This window comes from Xenopus laevis, chromosome 1L (assembly GCF_017654675.1).
Source record: "Xenopus laevis strain J_2021 chromosome 1L, Xenopus_laevis_v10.1, whole genome shotgun sequence".
In the NCBI taxonomy this organism is placed as follows: Eukaryota; Metazoa; Chordata; class Amphibia; order Anura; family Pipidae; genus Xenopus; species Xenopus laevis.
In genome coordinates this window covers 22,656,281-22,679,107 of record NC_054371.1, presented here as the reverse complement: position 1 = coordinate 22,679,107, position 22,827 = coordinate 22,656,281, and the positions used below count along the sequence as shown (strand labels likewise).

Below are 22,827 nucleotides of genomic sequence, written 5' to 3'. Positions count from 1 at the left end.
GCTTAGACCTGTGCAGTGCACAGCAGGGAAGCTACAACTGACACTAAAGGTCCCTATACACGAGCACATATAAGCTGCCGACAGACCAATTCCGCAGCTTATTGGGCAGTGTATGGGGCCCTCAGACAGGCTTCCCCGACCAATATCTGGCCAAAAGCTGGTCAGATGTTGATCGTCAAGGTTACAAATCCCGTCGGATCAAGGACTGCTTCGGTTTGTTGATGCAGTCCTCAATCTGACTGCCCATATGCTCAACGTTATGATCCGATCGTTGGACCCTGCATGTCTGGCCACCTTAAGATTACACATACTAAACATGCATACACGTGTAAGGCTAGGGCCAGACGATGTAAAGCAATGCGGGTTCTCATGCGGCTTCTCTTGCCTTTTCAACTGTGGGCAGATATCAGCGTGAAATGCAAAAGTTTATTTTTTGGTACCGAAATCCACTGTTTCAGCCTGCCTGAACAGAAAATGCTTCTGAATGCAGGCAGACCTAGTAGTGGAAGAGCAGCGGATCCTCGGCCTGCGGAGAAACACAGCCCGTGATCTGCCATCATGTGGCCCTGGCCTAAGGGCCTTTGGGCAGCAAGTGTTCACACTGACCTAATCTGAAAAATGATATGTATTTCATCCCCAGGACCCAGTTTTCTAGAAATGTCATTTAATATGTACATCCGCACAGATTCTGGCCCATGCCTAAAGGTGGCCATAGAGGTTACAATTACGATCTTTCTCAGAAAAGAGGTTTCCATGAAAGATCGTTCATTTCAATACACACGTGTAGAGCTGAATGATCAGATATACAGATAGAACCAATATAATTCTACCTGTATCTGATGATTCAGCACTAACAATGGCTGATGTTTGGGTTCCTTCAAAGGCACCCAATCAAAAATGTCCGTCCAGCCTGATCAACAAGCTGATAGATATCAAAGTCTTCTGCTGATATCGGTTAGCTCTTTTCCTACCATACACGCACCGAATATCGTACGAAAGTTTGTACGATATTATCTGTGTGTCTATGGCCACCTTAAGGGTGTTTAACTCCAATCTTGACCCAAAGAAGCACAATGTGCCACCTAAAATGATTTAGGGTGTGATTTAGACCGTCCCCCGACTTTACCAGTGCATGGCCAAATTACCCCCTAGATACGTGTAACACCAGCAGGGTTAGTCTACCCTCTGCCCATCTTAAAATTTAAAATGGAAAAAATTTGCCAGAATCACAGACCAGATAATCCTTTGGATTGCTTCTATTCAAGCACCATTTCCAGAAAGATCAGCAGCAAAAGAGATTTCATACAGGGCCAATGTCACCTGATGACTTGAATATCTAGAAAGCATTGCAGTGAGCTATAGGACTGCGTGTGGCACTTAATGGTCTTGTGTAATGTTTCTCGTTTGGCTATAGACTGTCAGGTATCTCTAAGTACATACTGTCAGTTAGATGAGCAGAAATCACCTGACACCAGGTTCTATTATCTACAAAACAGAGGGATATTTACTTCCGATCACTTTCCTTTCACTTGAATGGAATGCACCATGAGTCACTTGGCACCCAAAAAGATTGCTCTGCACACCCATTTAATGAATGGTAAATGACTAGTGGCTAATCAATCGCCACACAGGTGCCACTTAAAGGGGTGGTTCACCTTCAAGTTAACTTTTAGAATGTTATAGAGTGGCCAACTCTAAGCAACTTTCAATTGGTCTTCATTATTATTTTTTTTGTAGTTCTTTATGTATTTGCCTTTTTCTTCTGACTCTTTCCAGCTTTCAAATGGGGTCACTGACCCTATCTTAAAACAAATGGCCTATAAGACTACAAATGTATTGTTATTGCTACTTTTTATTACTCATCTTTCTATTCAGGCCTCTCCTATTCATATTCCAGTCTCTTATTCAAATCAATGTATGGTTGCTAGGGCAATATCACTCTCTACATCATACTTAAAATTAACTAAAGGTGAACAACCCCTTTAAAGAGTATTTATATATAATTTAAAAGATTGTCCATCTGGAAGTTAAATCATCAGCGGCTGCAAATCAGCCACATAACCCCCCCACAAAAAGCAGTCTTGATAAAATGTATCACCTGCAGAAATATACTCAGTAGTACAGTCTATTGCAATTCTACATGGAACCTACCTTCGGCAAACCATAAAAAAACATTGACTGGTGAGAGCATAAAAAAAAAAAACTATATACATGTGTAAAGCCCTCGCTATATTCAACTAGCCTTTATTTTGCCATGTTATTAAATTTTGAAACGATTTACATTTATTCCCCAGTTTATAATAAGAAAGAGAAAAAAAAAAACCAATATAAATTAATTTCTTTAAACTTTCCACTCCCAAAAACACAACCAGGAGGGGGAGGACCAGTCCACTTCTTTTTAGCAACATTGCAATCAACGGTAGCCGGTTCAATCAATTATTAAATTAATTACCGGTGAAGCACATGGGAACTGAAGTTTAAAAAATAAAAAAAGGTGTGCGCGTCATATTCCAGAAATATTGTATAGATTTCATATATATATAGGGTGATATTGTTTATGATTAAGTTTTTTCCTGCAGGTCGGGCATGAAGGAGCATTTTTAAGAGCATCCCGGAGGCACTGGCTGCAGAAGATATGGCCGCATTTAGTTGACACAATCAGGCGCCCACTCTGTACAATCTGTAAGGAAAAGAATAGGACATATTAATGGACTACATTCCCTCTGTGGTGTATACAGGAGGTTCTGCTCATTTATAGACCATGAACACACACACCTAATCTTTTGGTGTGAGTACAGGTACGAGATCCGTTATCCAGAAAGCTATCCAGAATTACAGAAAGGTCATCTCCCATAGACTCAATTTTATCCAAATAATCAAATATTTCTAAGATGATTTCCTTTTCCTCTGTAATAATAAAACAGTAGCTTGTACTTGTTCCCAACTAAGATATAATTAATCCTTATTGGAAGCAAAACCAGCCTATTAATTTAATGCTTATATGATTTTCTAGTAGATTTAAGGCATGAAGATCCAAATTATGAAATGGTCCATTATCTGGAAAACCTCAGGTCCCGAGCATACCTAAACTTGCTTTTCTGCTAATAATCTTTAGAGCTAGTGCATCCCAAGTGCTACAAGTCCAGTCATTTGCTTTTATTATTCCTTACTCTGTAGCCATATGGGGGATTGAGTTCTTTATAGTAGCCTTAACATAGTTGGCTATACAGGGAGGTACATTTATCAAGGGTCGAATTTTGAATTCACATGAGTTTTTTGTTTTTTTTTTTAAACTGCCATCAACTCGAAAATTCAACCAATTGAAATTTATTAATAAAATCTAATTTTTAAAAGTCGGATGAATAGAATAGAACTGAGCAGAGAAACCCCAAGAAATGCTAACGGCATCAGCACCTTAACCTAGAATAAGTGAACGCTCACCTCTGAATAGCAATCCATACAAATCGGACAACTCACTTTTCCTGAAGAAGATCTGAAAGAACAACAGTGTAAGGGGAAAAAATAGCAATAACTCTGCTTTGTGTAGCACGTCAAATTAAAAATAACTGCCCTGGAATCACGAGACACAGAAACAATATAATAGAATAACATAGAAAGAGATCATATCCAATATTTAATAATTGTTAATGAAGCACTGTGAAAACAGTAGAATTAGAGAATGTAGCCCATACTTTAGGTCACATAGGTTACACTGTAGCAACCAAAACATTAGACTTTGCAGATGATTACATCAAATTCTTTTTTTTTTTTTTTAAAAGGCCCAAGAGTTCCAAATCTTTTTGCCTATTTTTCATTTTTCTTGCAGCCGGCAGCTTTGTTTGGTGTGCTCCACTGTGTTGAGGAGAACGCCAGGGGCACTGTGCAACTACTCATGGCCAGCAGCTCTATTCCTTATAAACAGAGACTCTTATCTGCCCCCTTACCATTTGAGGTTGCCCCGTGCACGCAGCATCTGCACTTCCAGGGCATTGTGCTGCGATGATCTGTGTAGTTGCAAAATTACATACCCTTGAGAACCTATAGAACCAGGGGCTTAATATTTTTGGGGACTGAGCTGCTGGTGTAGAAGAAGGCACAGCAGGTATAAAGTTTCCAATGGGCTTAGATACACTTTATAGAAAAGATTAATAGAGACTGATCATTGCAGGCAGGTTTGATTGCAGCCATACCTGCTGGGTTTATAACTGAAATGGGGAGCTGTACACAGGAAGCAGTTGAACCTCTTCTTCTTATATATATAAGCCTGTAGTGATGTGCGGGCCGACCAGAAACCCGCGGGTTGGGTGGGTTCAGGTCGCGAGCTCTTCTCCTGCTCTCCCTGCCCGCGACCTAGTACTGCCGGCTTCCGGCGCCAGAATTTATAGACTTCCGCCCCTTTTGTGACGTCACTATGGGGCAGGTCTATTAAAAGAGGGCAGGAGTGGGCCCGGGCCGGGTGCGGGTCGGGAGGGGGCGGGTTAGGTCTAGACATTCTCGACCTGCACATCACTATAAGCTTGACTTATAAGACTTAAGCTGGCAGTAGACGCAAAGATCCTATCGTACGAATCGAGGATTTGTACGATTTTCGGACCGTGTGTGGAGAGTCCCGACTTTTTTCGTCCGGTGGAGATCGGTCGTTTAGTCTATCGGACAGGTTTGATTTTGACCCGACTGTCCCGCCGAAGCCCATTGCACTATCATCGTAATGGGCCGAACGTTCAGATTACCCCCGATATAGCCATGCCCGTTAGTGGCATATCGGGGAAAGATTCGCGCGTTTGGCAATGTTGGATCTTTGATTCTATGGCCACCTTTACAAGCAGCAAACAGATAAAGAAAGACTGCTCCAAGGTCCTCTTTGTTCAAAGCAGCTCTTAAAGGTGAGGTGCTCAGTCACCAGCGTCCCCACTGTGATCATAGACCGGACTCAAACAACTGGACAGGACTACGGTTAAAACTTATTTATTGCCTATGATTAAGGGAGTGATTCCCGAAATGCGTTATGTGCATCTTATCCGCAGCCTGCAGCAATAAATCCTTTTAGTTGTTTAAATCCGGTATATGTGGCTAATTACAAGCAGACTAACACCAAGTAAGGGATAAATACCAGCTAGGTGGCCTGCATGTAACAGTCAGTTTTGTTTTGTAGCACAGAGTAAAAAGAACCTGCACACAGTACTGGATTTTGTGGGGACATATATTTGTATTTTATTCCTACTGATTTTAAGTTATAAGTGGGAGACATTCATGAGCTGCAGGAAACTTACAAAAAAAGTATAAATTTCAAAAAGATGTAGAGAAATATAAAAATGAAATGCAAAACTTGCCACTATGTTTCCTGTTGACTCTGGAAAGTGTTTTGCGCTTCTTACGAAAACCCAGTGCTACTTACCTTGAACTACCATCGCCTGTTGAAGAAATATCTTTATTTGTTCCGACTTGCTCTGTGACTCTTGAGTCTTCATCATCGCTACTTAATACACAGCTGGACGTTTGTTGTGAAGTTCTGGATACAGCCCGTCTCTGCCTGGGGGTATCTTGAAAAACAACAAATAATTAGAGCACAGAAATGCCATTACTACCCAATACAGACCATATATATTGCCAGTGACTTCAGTGCAATCCTGCAAACATATCACATTTAAAGCCACAGTGACAGGCGAATGCAATTAAAGTGGGGTCAGGAGGCAGAAAAAATGGCAGGTGTAACATAAGAACTAAGGAGAAAATATTATTGCATTAAAAAAAGCCCCCAAACGATGCTGCAATAACTTCATCATGCTATCAGTCACTAGCTGTTAGCAAGAGCAGTAAGATCTACAAAGGCTGAGCATGTGATAAAGCTAGGTTCTTTTATTTAAAACATTTCCCTCTAACCAAACAGTCAATAGTTATTGAACAAAACAATGCGGCTTACCTTCAACAATCTTGGGTTGTGCAAATAAAAAGAAAGAAAAACAATACATTAATATTACATTGTTTTCATTCAAAAATACTGACACGCATAATCTGCCTAATCTGATCTGTCAATGAGCAATAACATAATAAAAATGCTAATACAAGTATTTAATCTATGTATGCTTGGGATAATTCTGCAATTTTTATCACTTCTTGAGATTAAAATCAGTTAAACATCATAAAATTAAACCCAATAGGATTGTTTTGTCACCAAAGTTGCTTAAATGGGTTGTTCGCCTTTGGATTCACTTTTAGGGGTATATTTATCAAATAGTGGAATTAGAGATCATCACAGTCCTCTAGAGTGAAATTCCACCACTGTCCATTCATTTCTATGGGATTTTGAAAGGCATATTTATCAAAGGATAAACTTTCACCCTTTGATAAATACTCTTAAAAATCCCATAGAAATGAATAGAGAGTGGTGGAATTTCACTCTAGAGGACTGTGGCGATCTGTAACTTCACTCTTTAATAAATATACCCCTTAGTATGATATAGAGAGTGATATACAGAGACAATTTGCAATTGTTTTTCATTTATTATTATTTGTGTTTTTTCAGTTTTTTAGCATTTTATTCAGCAGCTCTCCAGTTTGCAATTCCAGCAATCTGGTTGTTAGGTCCAAAGTACCCTAGAAACCATGCATTGATTTGAATAAGAGACTGGAATATGAATAGGCGAGGGCTGAATAGAAAGATGAATAATAGAAATTAAGCATTTGTAGCATTACAGAGCATTTGTTTTTTTAGATGGAGTCAGTGACCACTGGAAAGCATCCGATGAAAAAAGGCAAATCATTTTAAAAAAACTATTAAAAAAGAAAAAATGAAGGCCAATTGGAAAGTTGCTAGAAGTTAGCCATTCTATAACATTCTAAAAGGTCACAAAGGTGAACCATCCCTTTAACAGTACAATATACTGTTTTATTATTACAGAGGAAAAAGAAATCATTAACATTTTTAATTATTTTCTGAAAAAATTAGTCTATAGAAGATGGCCTTTTCATAATTTGAAGCTTTCTAGATAATGGGTTTCCTGGTTTTCTATATTAGTAATAACTGAAAAACATTTCCCTGACAATCAAGCTCGTAAATCTGCTTAAATAAAACCATGCAAAGTATATATACCCCCCCAATAAACTTGCACATTACTTACAACCACAGAGTCATTGATGCTCAAATCATTGTTAGTCAAGTCGACAACCACTGGTTCAGCGGATTCGCAGGTAAGATCAACCACTTCTTCTCCTGCAAAAACATAAACACTATCATAGCTGGGCAAAAAATACATGATATTGATTGTATTTATCGGGACATCTTTATGACAAGTTGGCACATATACAATATATGTAATATATAAAAGCAACAAAGAACTGCTATTGATTATCTGAAATCTTAGCATGGTGTAGCCCATAAAAATGGAGTTTATAATGAGGTAAATATTAATTGCTATTTTTTTTGCTCAGTATGTTAATTCAGCTGCAGGCAGTTTTACACTTATAGAATATTTCTGCATAATGGGTTAGTGGGTCAGCATATAAACAGTCAATCACCATTAAGCAGATACATCACTTGTGGTGATGTGAGGGCCGACTCCGATACACACGGGACCCGTGGGTTTACCCGCCAGCCGGGCGAGTTCAGGCCAACCCCGCATTCTCTTTTCAGGGTCGCGGGCGGGTTGAACTCTTCTTACTACTCTCCCCACCCGCGACCTTCCAAATTCCTGGCTTCCAAGTTGTGTTTTTATAGACGCGCGCCTCTCATCTCTTTTGTGACACCATCGTGGGGCGGGTCTATAAAACAGACCCAAAAGTCGGGCTTGGACGAACGCGGGTGGTCGCATTGCGGGCGGGTGTGGGTCGGGAAAAGCCCGACCCACACATCACTAATCAAAAGCAATGAAACCCACAGTCACACATTTCTCTTGTTGCAGTAGGAGTGTTTTTTGCTACTAAAAAACGGTATCTGTTTGCACTTTGCTCAGGCCCAGGTTTGGGCTGCGGCGCCTCGAGGCCACTGGGTCCTACTACCGGCAGCCTTGCTCACACCGCCCCCGTGCGTGAACATGCGTCGGAGCTCTGGGGATGATGCGTACAGGAGTATGCTTTCCCAGTGCTCCCTTGAATTGCGGCTAGGCGGGCCTTTGCCAAAAAATTTTGCTATCAAAATTCACACATTTTAATTTTTATCCCCCAATTTGAATGTAAATACAAGTCAATGATACAGGTCCGTTGAACCGTTTGACCATGTTAATTGCCTTCCAGAACATTCGAGGGAAAACTCGATTGAAACTTGATACAAATTTTCGGGTCGGGACTATTCGATCGAATATTAACTTCAAATGTTTTCTTAAGTAACCATTCGAGTTGCGAGCATATTTGAGTAAAAAAAAAATATTCACATAAATTCGACCTTTGATAAATCTGCCTATACATGTAGGCAGGATGTGCAGTGCCAATCCCCAACTTGTAGGTAGCCAGCATCTAAGTGAACTTTCTATGGAACCGCACTTCACTGTTTGAAGGAAAAACTGTCATTGGCCAATGGTCCTTTAGACCGAGTTGGCAGCTTCTCTCCGATAGATATCTGGCCCAAAATCGACCAGATATCGATCAGGCAGGTTTGAATTTTCCTGTTATTGAGGGTCGCATTTGGCCCTAGGGCCGAACGATCAGATTAAACCGTTATTGCTGTGCCGTTGGTGGACACATCGGGGAAAGTTCTGCTTGTTTGGCGAGGTCGTCAAACAAGCAGATCTTATACTGTATGGCCACCTTTAGAGAAATATGCTGGATAGTGGTATAGAGGAGGTAGGGATCAGTACTGTCAAGATCAGACCTGCATTTAACACAAAACATACCACTTTCCAGTTCAATGGCCTCAGTCACTGCTGTCATTGTGGTAGTGGAAGCTGCTGCTCTTCTCTTGTGCGATTTTGAGTGACCTGGCTCTGCTCCTTTACGCTTTCTTGAAGCCTGTAGTGAGAACATGAACAGTGGGAACAACTGTCGTTTTACCTCTGACCTCCCCACCAAGTACCAGTAATGAGAACACCATAACAACAAGAGATTACTTACCACTGAAGGTACACTACATGACCAAAAGTATGTGGACACCTGCCTCTCAAACATCTCATTACAAAACCAAGGGTATTGATACGGAGTTAGCCCCCCCTTTACTGCTAAAATAGTTTTTACCCAATACTCTTCTGGCAAGGCTTTGAACTGGAAGGTACAACAAGAAAAAATCCGATGGCACACAGGGCTGCAGGAAATCTTCCAATTTTTATTTCAAAGCGGAGTGCAAATGCAACGTTTCAGGGAATAAAACCCCTTTGTCAAGCATGCTTTTCAGGCAAAGCTCCAAAGTTGACGGATTTTTGCCGGACCCAATTTTTTCGGACTTTTTTTTAATGATAAATAAGGTCCATTCGGGCAGTCGGAGTTGATTAGATTTTTATGTTAGAGACACTTAGAAAAAAATAGGACCTTAATAAATAACACCCTTTGTGTTGATAATGTGTATTCATGGGCAATTAGGTCATCCTGCGTGGCTACCTATAATTTAGTGCTAGCTACGTTACCATGTGGATAAAGTCTCCAAAAGTTGTGTGCAAATAAGCATACCGTCCTTTGGGAACATATGTAAAATAAGCAGAATAAATGACTGAAATAGTTCCATGAAGCAAGAGAAAAAAAAAAAAAAAAATTAGGACTGCAAAATCAGATAAAATATAAACAGTATTGCTGATTGCAGTTGCCTCTCTATTACTAGCCAGAAATACACCATAGAGCACTTTCCTCTTGATTAAATTCTTTGTCACTAGCAAGTGCTTTGACCCATACCCAGTGCTACTGTCCTTAATTTGGCTGTAAAATTGAATGTGATTATACTGCGCATCAGGTAATAAGTGTTTCTCCAGTTGACTGATTGTATCCAGTACAATGTAATGCATTTGCACGAATAACACTTGCCCACTTTTCTAGCCTTGAGTTCACCTTGAATGTGTACCCAGTGGATGCCCTATTATTTATATGGAGCACAGAAGCTGGGCACAGCATCAAAACAATATAAATAATGTATCTGCTCCAACGCAGTGGACACGGCACTGCTGATACAAATGCATTTTGATTTGATATTTTTATTTACCACAATAAAAATCAGGTTTGCTTGCACGCAAAGTACAGGGATCAGTTATCCGGAAAAACACATTATCTAGAAAGCCCCGAATTACAGAAAGGCCATTTCCCATAGACTCCGTTTTATTCAAATAATCCATGTTTTTAAAAAGGATTTCCTTTTTCTCTGTAATAATAAAACAGTAACTTGTACTTGATCCCAACTAAGATATAATTAATCCTTATTGGAAGCAAATAAAAGCCTATTAGGTTTATTTGATGTTTACGTGATTTTCTAGTAGCCTTAGGTATGAGATCCAAATTACGGAAAGATCACCATATCCAGAAAACCCCATGTCCGAGCAGTCTGGATAACTGGTCCCATACCGGTACAATGAACACCTTGTAAAAATGCTGCTGAGCACCTGTGTTTAAGTAGCCCTGGTAGTTTGTTGTAGATTTTTCACGTGCGGTAATACATAAAGATACATAACATAAAATAAGTACCAACTTTTCCATATATCTTGTTGCATATGCTCATTTTTTTTCATGTTAAAATTACTTAAAGTGATACTGACACTATAAAACTACTCTTTTAAGTACGACTGTACATTAAAAGTTACCTCTAGGTCATGTTGATAATTTTTTTGCCGATAGCTCTGCACTTCTCAACCTGTCAGTTTCTAATGCGAATGGGCTAGTGCAACACAAATATGGCAACCCACTCCTAGAGAATTATAGGGGAATCACATAAGTAAAGCTTCAAGCAAATCCTTTTATGGCAAACTCATGCAAAAGATAAAGTTATTATAGATGCAAATAAAGATTTCATTTCTGGTGTCAGTATCTCTTTAATGTTCATTCGTTGCTGGCTCTTTACAAATAACACTTTAGACACAGTTACCTTGGATAAGCAAGAGTCTCCTCTACCCGTTTTATTATTCAGAATAACGATCTTCGACTTTTTCTATGCAAAGTCACTAAAGTGAAACAAAACCGAAAATCACTTGCTTCCCCCACAAAAAAAATTTAAATCCAAGAAAAATGCCTTTAAAGTATCGCCTGGAAATAAGAGCTTCTCAAACACCAACACCATCTCTGGACTTTTAATTCCAAAACAGAAGATAATCTGAAGCCAATTAGGTTTATTTATTTTTTTTTATTTTATGATCTGCACTTGGGGGCCTCAGGCTACAATTCAGGTTCATTCTGGTTAATTCCTCTACCTATAATATACAAACTCTATATTACATGTATGAAAAAGGATATTTGTATTGGGCAACGAATTGGATTAAATTCTGAAACAAGAAGGAATTATTAAGGCCCTCAAGGAATTTGGAGGATTTAACCTGGAATGTAATAAATTGGATCGGGGAAATTCAGTGACCGGAGACCCTTGAGACAAAAGGCAAAGTTTGTTTGGCACAAGCTTTGTGGATTCTGAGCTTTCCAGAGTCAGAACCCAGACCAAAAAAATCACAGGATTTATTATTATAGATTTTTAATTGGGAAGGAGTACGGGAGTAAAAGTGAGTTACCCATGGGAGAGCATAGAGATATCTCTTCACAGCACAGAAAACCAAAGAACTGCTCTTACAGTGAAACAGGTGGATCTGTGCTCAAGGCCAGGGTAGTAGTGACCAAGGCCAGCTTGAAAACAGAATCCATTAAATTAAAGTCGGGGGGGGGGGGGGGGGCTGTACAGGAGAAACTGCTTACACAGAATTATATTTTCTCTCAATTAGAATCTGCCTGATGATTTGTATTTCATTAGGCTGCAATATATATATATATATATATTTTTATGCCCAATTAAATGGAATATGTGCATTTCTCCCATATACTATATGGCCAAAAGTATCTGGACACTGTGTCTAAAAAGGCATCTCACTGACAAATTCTAAATCGCCTCCCGAAGCAAAATCAGCAGAAGAACAATTGCTAGGGAGTGTGTGCGAGGGGTAGAGTTCCTGATTCCAATAAAAGATAACCGTAAAAGGGAAAATAATAATTCCAAATCCTATTTCATGATGTTAGTCATTAGTCAATCAAAATGAATGTGATTTACAAAATATAATGTCAATCTTGTTTCTTTTAGTATTGAAATACATAATCGTATCAAGCAAGTAGGAGCCGTTTTGTGGACACTTTATGCAGAAGAATGTGGCAGCGGATGGTGAGAAGGGAGGGGGTATGCGAAGACTGCAGTGACTTCTATAATATGCAGAATGGAAAGTGAAAGTAAATAGCTGCCCTGCCTGAGGTATAGAGGAAGGAATTTATATCAGTGACAGGGGAGACTTTTAAAACGAGTTAACAAGAGGCATGTTTCAATAAAAAATGGGTTTCATGTTTAATTTGAAAAGTGCTTTTATTATAATGCATTTTAGGTTTGAGTGACAGGTCCCCCCTTTAAGCGAAGAGTACAATAACATTTTTGAATCCTGTGCTTCCTACTTTGTGGCAACAGTTTGGGAAGGTTCTTTCCAGTTTCAGCACAATAATGCCCCAAGCACTTTTAGTATGATATTCTGAGACAATTTGTAATTGGTTTTTATTTTTTATTATTTGTGGTTTTTGAGTTATTTAGCTCTTAATTCAGCAGCTCTCCGGTTTGCAGTTTCAGCAATCTGGTTGCTAGGGTCCAAACTACCCTAGTAACCATGCATTGATTTGAATAAGAGACAGGAATATGAAACGGAGAGTCCTGAATAGAAATATGAGTAATCAAAAATAACAATAACAATACATTTGTAGCCTTACAGAGCGTTTGTTCTTAGATGGTGTCAGTGACCCCTATTTGAAGGCTGGAAAGAGTCAAAAGAAAAATAATTAAAGGGGACCCGTCAACCAAAAAAAAAATAATCCAAATCCTATTTTATCATGTTAGTTAAGCAAAATTAACTTAAATTACACTGTATAAGTTATTTGAATCTTGTTTCCTTCACTCTGGGAACTCAAGCAGGCAGGAGCCATTTTGTGGACACTGTTATTAAAGGGGAAGGAAACCTAGTTGGCACAAAAACTCTCCCCCCCTCCCGTGTGTTGCCCACCCTCCCTCCTCCCCCCCGTCCCGCTGGGCAAATGCCCCTAACTTGTTACTTACCCTTCTGCGCAGGTCCAGTCCAGGGAGTTCACAGACGACATCTTATTCCACGCGATCTTCTTCCTGCTTTGACCGGCGCATGCGCAGTAGGAGCATTTTGTCTGTGAACTCCCTGGACTGGACCTGCGCAGAAGGGTAACAAGTTAGGGGCATTTGCCCAGAGGGACGGGTAGGCCAGGGGGGGAGGAGGGAGGGTGGGCAACACACGGGAGGGGGGGGGAGGGTTTTTGGGCCAACTAGGTTTCCTTCCTCTTTAAGACAAGCCTTGCTTCATCTTGTTTGTGCACCAGAATGGGGGACCTGATGTCCATCCCCATGTACTGGTTACACATGGGTAAATGATGAAAAGAACAGGGAATGTGGGGAGAGCAGTGACATCTAGGAAGTGCTGAATGGAAAGTGAAAGTAATTGTCTGCCCCGCCTCTATGCCTAAGGCATAGAGAAGGGGCAGACAATATTTGATTGACAGCTGAGATTTTTTAAATGAGTTAATAACAGCTATGAATGCTTTAATAAAAATAAAAAAAAGAATGTGGATTTCATGTTTAATTTGAAAAGGACTTTTAATATACAGCTTTTTATGTCTGGGTAACAGGTCCACTATAAATAATAATAAATAAATAATAAAGAGCAATTGAAAAGTTGCTAAGAATTGGTAATACTATAATATACTAAAAGTAAACCTAAAAGGTGAATCAGCCCTTTAATTTTGCTCTACTAACACAATAAAATTTGATTTGGAATCATTTTATTTGGGTGACAGGTCCCTTTTATGCCACTGGAGCGACAAGAGGTCATGTGTGCCTCTGCCCTACTAGGATAGTCAGGACAATGACCTTTTGACTATAAAACTGTTAACTCCATCTCTTTAAAACCAATCATGGAATGCAGAGTTTAAAAATCCCTATAATATTTGACTAAGTGTTTAGAAAAACTCTTATTTTTTGTTAAGCGACACTTTCTGAGGTGATAAAATACCTTTTGCATCAAGTGGAATTATTAAAGACGTGAGGAAAGACGATACCTACAATAAAAGAAACGTTCCCAGCAGTAAACTCGCCAGGTGGGAGGAGTGCAGACATTTTATGAGGTGGTGGCTGTGCCTATAGTGATCACCCAGTGAGCCTCACCGCTCAACAAAAAGTGTGTCTTTTAACCAGCAGAATTGGGGTGTGAAGTGCCACCAACATTCATTATGATAATATAAAAGTGTACCTGCCGGAGGTTTACTGAATCAATCGAGTCTTACCGTGCTCATGACTGTTCTTGAACACCAAGTTGTATGTATGAAGCTGGAAAAATGGCGTTCAGCTGGTTATCTTCCAACGTTTCCCATGACTTGGGAAATGTATAAATCTAAAACAAAAATTGAAGAAACAAAATCACAACGATGACACTATACCATTAGTCATTTAATAAACAAATTAATAACTGAAACAGGTACAAGCATGACTTCAGTGTCAGACCTGATGTTACACAAGTAAACATAGAGCATATGGATCGTAGCATCATAAAGATGCACCGAATCCACTATTTTGGATTCGGCCGAACCCTGAATCCGTCACGGAAGATTCGGCTGAATACCGAACGAATCTGAACCTTAATTTGCATATGCTAATTAGGATTTGGAAAACATGGTTTATTTCCTTGTTTTGGTACAAAAAGTCATGCGTTTTCCCTCTCTGCCCTTAATTTGCATATGCAAATTAGGATTCGGTTCCGCTGGGCAGAAGGATTCGGCCGAATCCTGTACCGAATCCTGGATTCGGTGCATCCGTAATCAAAATACACGTGAATTGGAAAATCACTGCCTCTGTGATGGCCAGTGTTTTATTTTGGATATTCCTTACTCTCTAAGAAAAAAAGAATTTCCTTTGTACAACCCACATGTAGGTGTCCAGCATATTATCTGAACAATTGCTCTGCTTTGAGTCAACTTGAATTCTTCTGCTTTGTGCATACAGTCTGTGCAGGACGCAGACAAAGGCTTTAAAGGAACAGTAACAACAAAAAATAAACGTGTTTTAAAGGGGTTTTTCCCCTTTGAGATAACTTTCAGTACGATGTAGAAAGCGATATTCTGAGACAATTAAAGGCAAAACACTGGAGAAAGGGTATGTAATGACCTGAAACATGTTGCGTAGTCGCCTTGAATAAACACAACCACAGCATTTTTCTGCTACTTTGGAGTGCTCTCCTCATTTGTGAATTACCTAGCAGATGTCGGGATAGCGGTATAACCGGAAGAGGATTTGATGCATTCCTGATAAGCGAAGGCAGAGCGGAGAACGGTTTTGCTTATTTCACACTAATACTGTGAGTCGCCAACAGGTTTCCACTTCTCTAAGTGGCTGATTCCAGCAACTTGCAAAGCACGACTGACACTGAGCTCCATGTCTCCCCTCTCCAGTCAGTGAGTTCCGTGTCTCCCCTCTCCAGTCAATGAGCTCAGTGTCTCCCCTCTCCAGTCAGTGAGCTCCATGTCTCTCCTCTCCAGTCAGTGAGTTCCGTGTCTCCCCTCTCCAGTCAGTGAGCTCAGTGTCTCCCCTCTCCAGTCAGCGAGCTGTCTCCCCTCTCCAGTCTGTGAGCTCGGTGTCTCCCCTCTCCAGTCAGTGAGCTCCATGTCTCCCCTCTCCAGTCAGTGAGCTCCGTGTCTCCCCTCTCCAGTCAGTTAGCTCCATGTCTCCCCTCTCCAGTCAGTGAGCTCTGTGTCTCTCCAGTCTGTGGGCTCCGTGTCTCTTCTCTCCAGTCAGTGAGCTCCATGTCTCTCCTCTCCAGTCAGTGAGTTCCATGTCTCCCCTCTCCAGTCAGTGAGCTCCATGTCTCCCCTCTCCAGTCAGTGAGCTCCGTGTCTCCCCTCTCCAGTCAGTGAGCTCCGTGTCTCCCCTCTCCAGTCAGTGAGCTCCGTGTCTCCCCTCTCCAGTCAGTGAGCTCCGTGTCTCCCCTCTCCAGTCAGTGAGCTCTGTGTCTCTCCAGTCTGTGAGCTCTGTGTCTCTCCAGTCTGTGGGCTCCGTGTCTCTTCTCTCCAGTCAGTGAGCTCCATGTCTCTCCTCTCCAGTCAGTGAGTTCCATGTCTCCCCTCTCCAGTCAGTGAGCTCCGTGTCTCCCCTCTCCAGTCAGTGAGCTCCGTGTCTCCCCTCTCCAGTCAGTGAGCTCCGTGTCTCTCCTCTCCAGTCTGTGGGCTCCGTGTCTCTTCTCTCCAGTCAGTGAGCTCCATGTCTCTCCTCTCCAGTCAGTGAGTTCCGTGTCTCCCCTCTCCAGTCAGTGAGCTCCGTGTCTCCCCTCTCCAGTCAGTGAGCTCCATGTCTCCCCTCTCCAGTCAGTGAGCTCCGTGTCTCTTCTCTCCAGTCTGTGAAATCCATGTCTCTCCTCTCCAGTCAGTGAGTTCCGTGTCTCTCCTCTCCAGTCAGTGAGTTCCGTGTCTCCCCTCTCCAGTCAGTGAGCTCCGTGTCTCCCCTCTCCAGTCAGTGAGCTCCATGTCTCTCCTCTCCAGTCAGTGAGTTCCGTGTCTCCCCTCTCCAGTCAGTGAGCTCTGTGTCTCTCCAGTCTGTGGGCTCCGTGTCTCCCCTCTCCAGTCAGTGAGCTCCATGTCTCTCCTCTCCAGTCAGTGAGTTCCGTGTCTCCCCTCTCCAGTCAGTGAGCTCTGTGTCTCTCCAGTCTGTGGGCTCCGTGTCTCCCCTCTCCAGTCAGTGAGCTCCGTGTCTCCCCTCTCCAGTCAGTGAGCTCCATGTCTCTCCTCTCCAGTCTGTGAGCTCCATGTCTCCCCTCTCCAGTCTGTGAGCTCCATGTCTCCCCTCTCCAGTCAGTGAGCTCCGTGTCTCCCCTCTCCAGTCTGTGAGTTCCATGTCTTCCCTCTCCAGTCTGTGAGCTCCATGTCTCTCCTCTCCAGTCTGTGAGCTCCATGTCTCTCCTCTGCAGTCAGTGACTTCCATGTCTCCCCTCTCCAGTCTGTGAGCTCCGTGTCTCCACATTCCAGTCCGTGTCCCCCTGTGTGTATATGACGTGTGTGTCTGTGTATATGACGTGTGTGTCTGTGTATATGACGTGTGCCCTTCCAACTCCTGGGTCCCTTCCTGTCAGCACTTACCGCCGTTTTCCCAAGACAGCCCCGATGCTCTTTACACAGCGCGCACTCCCAGATGATGGTTTAGTCCCGCAACGCCAATAACGACAAGATTATTGACTCCAACCGGAAAACGAATCCAGACGTCGCGAGATTGTGACGTCACACTAACGTATATACTGACGTTAAACGCAGGGGGAGTGAATCAAGGGCGGAGCGTGTTTAGTGTAAATATCGGGGATTATCAGCGTAATGTTTATTGTCTCTTCTCGCTGCTTCTACTTGTGTCAGGGAAAATAAACGTTGTATTGATTCTGGTAGTTTCCCGCTGTCCCAAGACGAGGCCGCTCATTGTTATTTTAGCGGCTTCCTGGAACTCCTGTTTTACCGCTTATGTTTAGGACGTTGGATACAATTGACCGGCAGAAAACTTGCTTTACGTTACATCCTCTTTTCACGGCACAGTCGCAGGGAGGGGGTTTTGTGCAAGTGCCACAGACAGTTTAGGGTTCATTTAGAAGACTGGTTACAGTTGTGTTATAGCGGGGGAGTGGCTAATTTAGGAGAGGTCAGTGGGTGAGATTGACCAATAGTCATTTTATACTCATTTTAATTCATCTGCTTTGCTCATACCTGTGACGTCAGTAGGCAATTATAAGTAATATCCGGTGTTGCTTTTACATGGTGCTAAAATTAATGTGATCTTTTAAAATAGCCCCTTTATTAGAGCTCCCTATTGATGTTCTCTGCTCCCTCTCCAAGTCTCAAATGAGGGGTGGGTGTGTCCTAACAATCCCTGCCAGAAGCACAGTAAGAGGGGACAGCCAATCACAGCCCTGCAGTCGCACAAGCACAGACAGGCTTCAGTTCCCTATCAGGTCCTGCTAGCTGCTGATTGGTTCCTGTCCTACAGTGCAGTGAGCTGAGAGCCGCCTCCCCTGCACAGCCTGGGAATTCAGGGAGCAGGAAGTGGAAGAGAAAGGAATTCAGGGAGCAGGAAGTGGAAGAGAAGGGAGGGATTTTTAGGGTTTTTGCAGAAACATTCAATAAATCAGCCTGAAACACTACTTTTTAACCACAATTCTTCTATATCTAAATGAGTATAATGCACTGGTACATTCTTATTTTTTTCACAAAATATCTCCTTTTAGTGGGTTATTCACCTTTGAGTTCACTTTTAGTATGATGTAGAGAGTGATATCCTGAGACAATTTGCAATTGGTTTTTATTATTTAAGGTTTCTGAGTTATTTAGCTTTTTATCCAGCAGCATCTCCAGTTTGCATTTTAAGCAATCTGGCACCTAGAGTCCAAATGACCCTAGCAACCATGCATTGATTTGAATAAGAGACTGGGATATGAATAGTAGACGACCTTACTAGAAAGATGAGAAATAGAAATGAACAATAACAATACATTTGTTGCCTTACAGAATATTTGCTTTTTAGATGGGGGTCAGGAGAAAAAGGCAAATAATTAGTAAACTATAAAAAAAAAATAATGAAGACCAATTGAAAAATTGCTTACAATTGGCCATTCTATAACATACTAAACGTTACCCACCCCTTTAACAGCCCCTGTTTGGGTTCTGACCACATCAGCCGTTACCCACGTTTACCCATTGATAGAATTTCAGTTATTTTGAGTTTCAATCTAGAAAAAGAACACTAGGGTAATATTTTTTCAAATAGGGACACACTATGTGCTAATTTAGGAGAAGGGTAAAGTTTACAAAAAGTAATCATAAGGTTTTAGGCTTTTATTGTTGTTTGTTTTTTACACTAGTATCAGAGGGTCTCTGTGTGTTTTATGGGAAGAAATACATCATGAGCCGACTCCTCTTCACTAAAACAGCACCAGGACAAATGATAGCTGAGTACACTGTCACTCTTATTTATAACCAAATTCTCCTGCCTTGCCACTGTCACTGAGGTTTTCCTTATCTTCTGCTAATGATCACCTCACCAATATACTTATTACAGAGCCCATCTCCACCTCTATGACCTACAGTCATATGAAAAAGTTTGGGAACCCCTCTTAATTCCTTGGAGTTTTGTTTATCATTGGCTGAGCGTTCAAAGTAGCAACTTCCTTTTAATATATAACATGCCTTATGGAAACAGTAGTATTTCAGCAGTGACATAAAGTTTATTGGATTAACAGAAAATATGAAATATGTATAATAAAATTAGACAGGTGCATAAATTTGGGCACCCCAACAGAGATATTACATCAATACTTTGTTGAGCTCCTTTTGCAAATGTAACAGCCTCTAGAGCCCCAGTCCCTGAACTAGTCACACAGCCCCACAGCATGATGGGACCTCCACCAAATGTGACAGTAGGTAGCAGGTGTTTTTCTTGGAATGTGGTGTTCTTGTTCCACCATGCAAAGTGCTTTTTGTTATGACCAAATAATTAATTTTTGTCTCATCAGTCCAAAGCACTTTGTTCCAAAATGACTGTGACTTGTCTAAATGAGCTTTTGCATACAACAAGCGACTGTTTATGGCGTGAGTACAGAAAGGGCTTCTTTCTCATCCCCCTGCCATACAGTTGTTCTTTGTGCAAATTGTGCTGAATTGTAGAATGATGTACAGATACACCATCTGCATCAAGATGTTCTTGCAGGACTTTGGAGATGATCTTTGAGTTGTCTGTAACCATTCTCACAATCCTCCGCATATGCCGCTCCTGTATTTTTCTTGACCTGCCAGACCTGGGTTTTACAGCAACTGTGCCTGTGGCCTTCCATTTCCTGGTTACATTCCTTACAGTTGAAACTGACAGTTTAAACCTCTGAGATAGCTTTTTGTAGCCTTCCCCTAAACCATGATACTGAGCAATCTTTGTTTTCAGATCTTTTGAGAGTTGCTTTGAGGATCCCATGCTGACACTCTGCAGAGGAGAGTCAAACAGGAGCACAACTTGCAATTGGTCACCTTAAATACCTTTTCTCATGATTGGACACACCTGCCTATGAGGTTTAAATCTTAACGAGCTAATCCAACCAATTTGGTGTTGCCAGTAATCAGTATTGAGCGGTTACGTGCGTTCAAATTAGCAAAATTACAAGGGTACCCAAAATTTTGCACAGCCAGTTTTTCACATTTGATTTAATTTCATACAACTGAATACTTATTCACTAAAAATCTTTTTTCAGAAAACACCCCAGTACTCCTGGGAAATGAAAGACGTACCACTATTATCTTTTTTGTTGAAAGTGAAGTAAATTATTATGCAGGCTGAGAGGGGTTCCCAAACTTTTTCATATGACTGTACATAGCAACTAACCCCAAGTTTTGCTTCTACAGGCTGGAAAGGAAAAGGGGAACTTGTCAATTGTTTATGCGTTACAAAAAAGTTTCTCTTGGACTCCCATCTGCACCACTCCTGGTATTTGTACCTGCTACTGACTGATCCAGACTGATTTATTATTTACCTACATTTTTAAAGACCTCCAGTTGTAACTGGTAGCCCCATGCTCTAAGCCAAGCATTCAATTGCATATAAAGGTGGCCACACACATTTAGATTTTTTTAAAGATTATTTCATAATCGACCGAAATGATTGTTTCAAAGTTTGACTTGTCCATCAAGCAAAACGACCGTTTCAAGTGAAACCATGTCGTTGAAGTCCAATCTGAATCTTTTTGTAACGTCCCATAAACTATTGAAAAGTCAATGGATTCTTTATTGTACAGTTTCCTCTTTTTCAGTTTTTGCTGTTGAAAAAAAAAAAGTTAAAAAACATTTCACATATATCTATCCTTTTGGGACGCTATATATATATTTACTGTAATTCATTGAAATCGTGCCAAAGAATGGCCGGTACATGCAATTTCTGACATATTTTCCCATATTGTTAAGACATCAAAATCTTTCTGTCCCGTCAAAGGACAAATGTCATTGTTTAAAGACAAACACTTTTAAACCTGCCCGATCAATTTTCTAATATTGAAAGAAAGATAAACAACCCCCTTCCAAAATCTGACTAATATTCCTTTTTTTCCATGTTGATAAATAGCAGACTAGTGCAGTTGGATTGCCGGACGCCATCTTGTGCAACTGAATCTTCTGTCACAAATGATCGGTGACACAGAGAAAGCATTGGTCGAAGTTGATGCGGACTTGGCTTTATCTGCACATGCTCCATATCTGCAGCAAGAGAAGATTCAACCCAGACGTGCTACTCAGCTTATCAGAAATTTTTTTGGAAAACTGTGGTGAGTTGGGGGGGGGTTGCTAATCAAATAAAGGATGAGGCGAGCACTCAAGAAGCAGGAACTGCTGTGATCAAAGTTTTTAATGCAACATTACTGTATATACGACATGTTTCGGCCTTGCGTGTAGGGGGTGCTAACTGTGCAGTTTGGGGGAAGGGTTTTTTGTGGTTTTTTGTTCATTCTGATAGCAGTCGGAATTGAATTGCCCTGTAATGATGTGGCCCTGATGGGGAGTAAGAAGTATGTATGTGAATTAAAACATTAGGGATGCACCGAATCCAGGATTCGGGATTCGGCCTTTTTCAGCAGGATTCGGATACAGCCGAATCCTTCTGCCTAGCCGAACTGAATCCTAATTTGCATATACAAATTAGGGGCGGGGAGAGAGATAACGTGACTTTTTGTCACAAAACATGGAGGTTTATTTGCATATGCCAATTCAGTTCGGTATTCGGCCGAATCTTTCACGAAGGATTCAGGTTTCAGCCAAATCCAAAATAGTGGATTCGGTGCATCCTTAAAAAATATACACACAAATACCCACAATATTCCTCTCTCCAATAAGGTTCCACAAGCACATTGTGCACTGCACTCATTGTCTCATTCCTGGTTACAGTGTATTGTAAATAAAAGAAGAGACTTCTCACAGAAAGACTATATATTGGCAGAGTATGTCAAGTACCAGTGTAGTATAAGCCTGGTCTCCTCCAGGTCTGATAATTAGCTGGTCTACTACATTTCTGCAGGAACAAAAACCAGCCAAGCAGAGAATATAAACCACCAGGCTGCTTTAAAATAGTTTAAAACTTTACAATGGAGGTTGGCCGGGTCAAGTAAATTATCTTAATGTACGGAGATGGGAGATTTGGACAGAAACCACCATAATTAATAAATTGCTATGGCAGTTTCCTTCCACCTGGGGTCACTAAAGGGCTTCCAAAATACCAGTTCAGACATACACTGTGACTCACTGCTAGAAATAGATAGAAATGTCCAACAACCAAGAGGAGTGAGACACAAACTGAGCTGAAACTTATAATAAAGATATTTCTCTTGTAACACTATTTGGTACATTCCCATCTCTTCTTTACAGGGCACCCTGTTATTTTATTGTTTTGTTGTTTATTTCTCAATTCCCAAATATTGTTAGAAAGTAAGCACACTGGCACACAAGGCTTACGTTCTAACCATATTTGGAGGTTGCCGTTATGTCTATCACTGGGCACCAAGCAACTTTGGACTTACTGATATAGCACGTGTGTGAGAGAGCTCTTCCTTTTTTCAATTCCCAAATACTGTTCTTATACCCCAAATGTGACTGTTCCATCCTTTACCCCGAATGTGACTGTTT

At 41.1% G+C, this 22,827-nt stretch overlaps 1 protein-coding gene across 1 annotated transcript; it reads right to left on the bottom strand.

Annotated features, from left to right (window-relative positions):
- Positions 1-2,232: 2,232 nt before the first annotated feature.
- On the bottom strand, positions 2,233-17,328 carry rnf4.L (ring finger protein 4 L homeolog; the record flags this gene model as incomplete). Its single annotated transcript, NM_001095517.1, is given in 9 exon segments — positions 2,233-2,680; positions 3,442-3,493; positions 5,396-5,540; positions 5,921-5,930; positions 7,119-7,210; positions 8,826-8,940; positions 10,988-11,063; positions 14,440-14,546; positions 17,278-17,328. Coding segments are annotated over 6 exon segments (486 nt in total). The 3' UTR covers positions 2,233-2,530.
- Between the last annotated feature and the right edge of the window lie 5,499 nt (positions 17,329-22,827).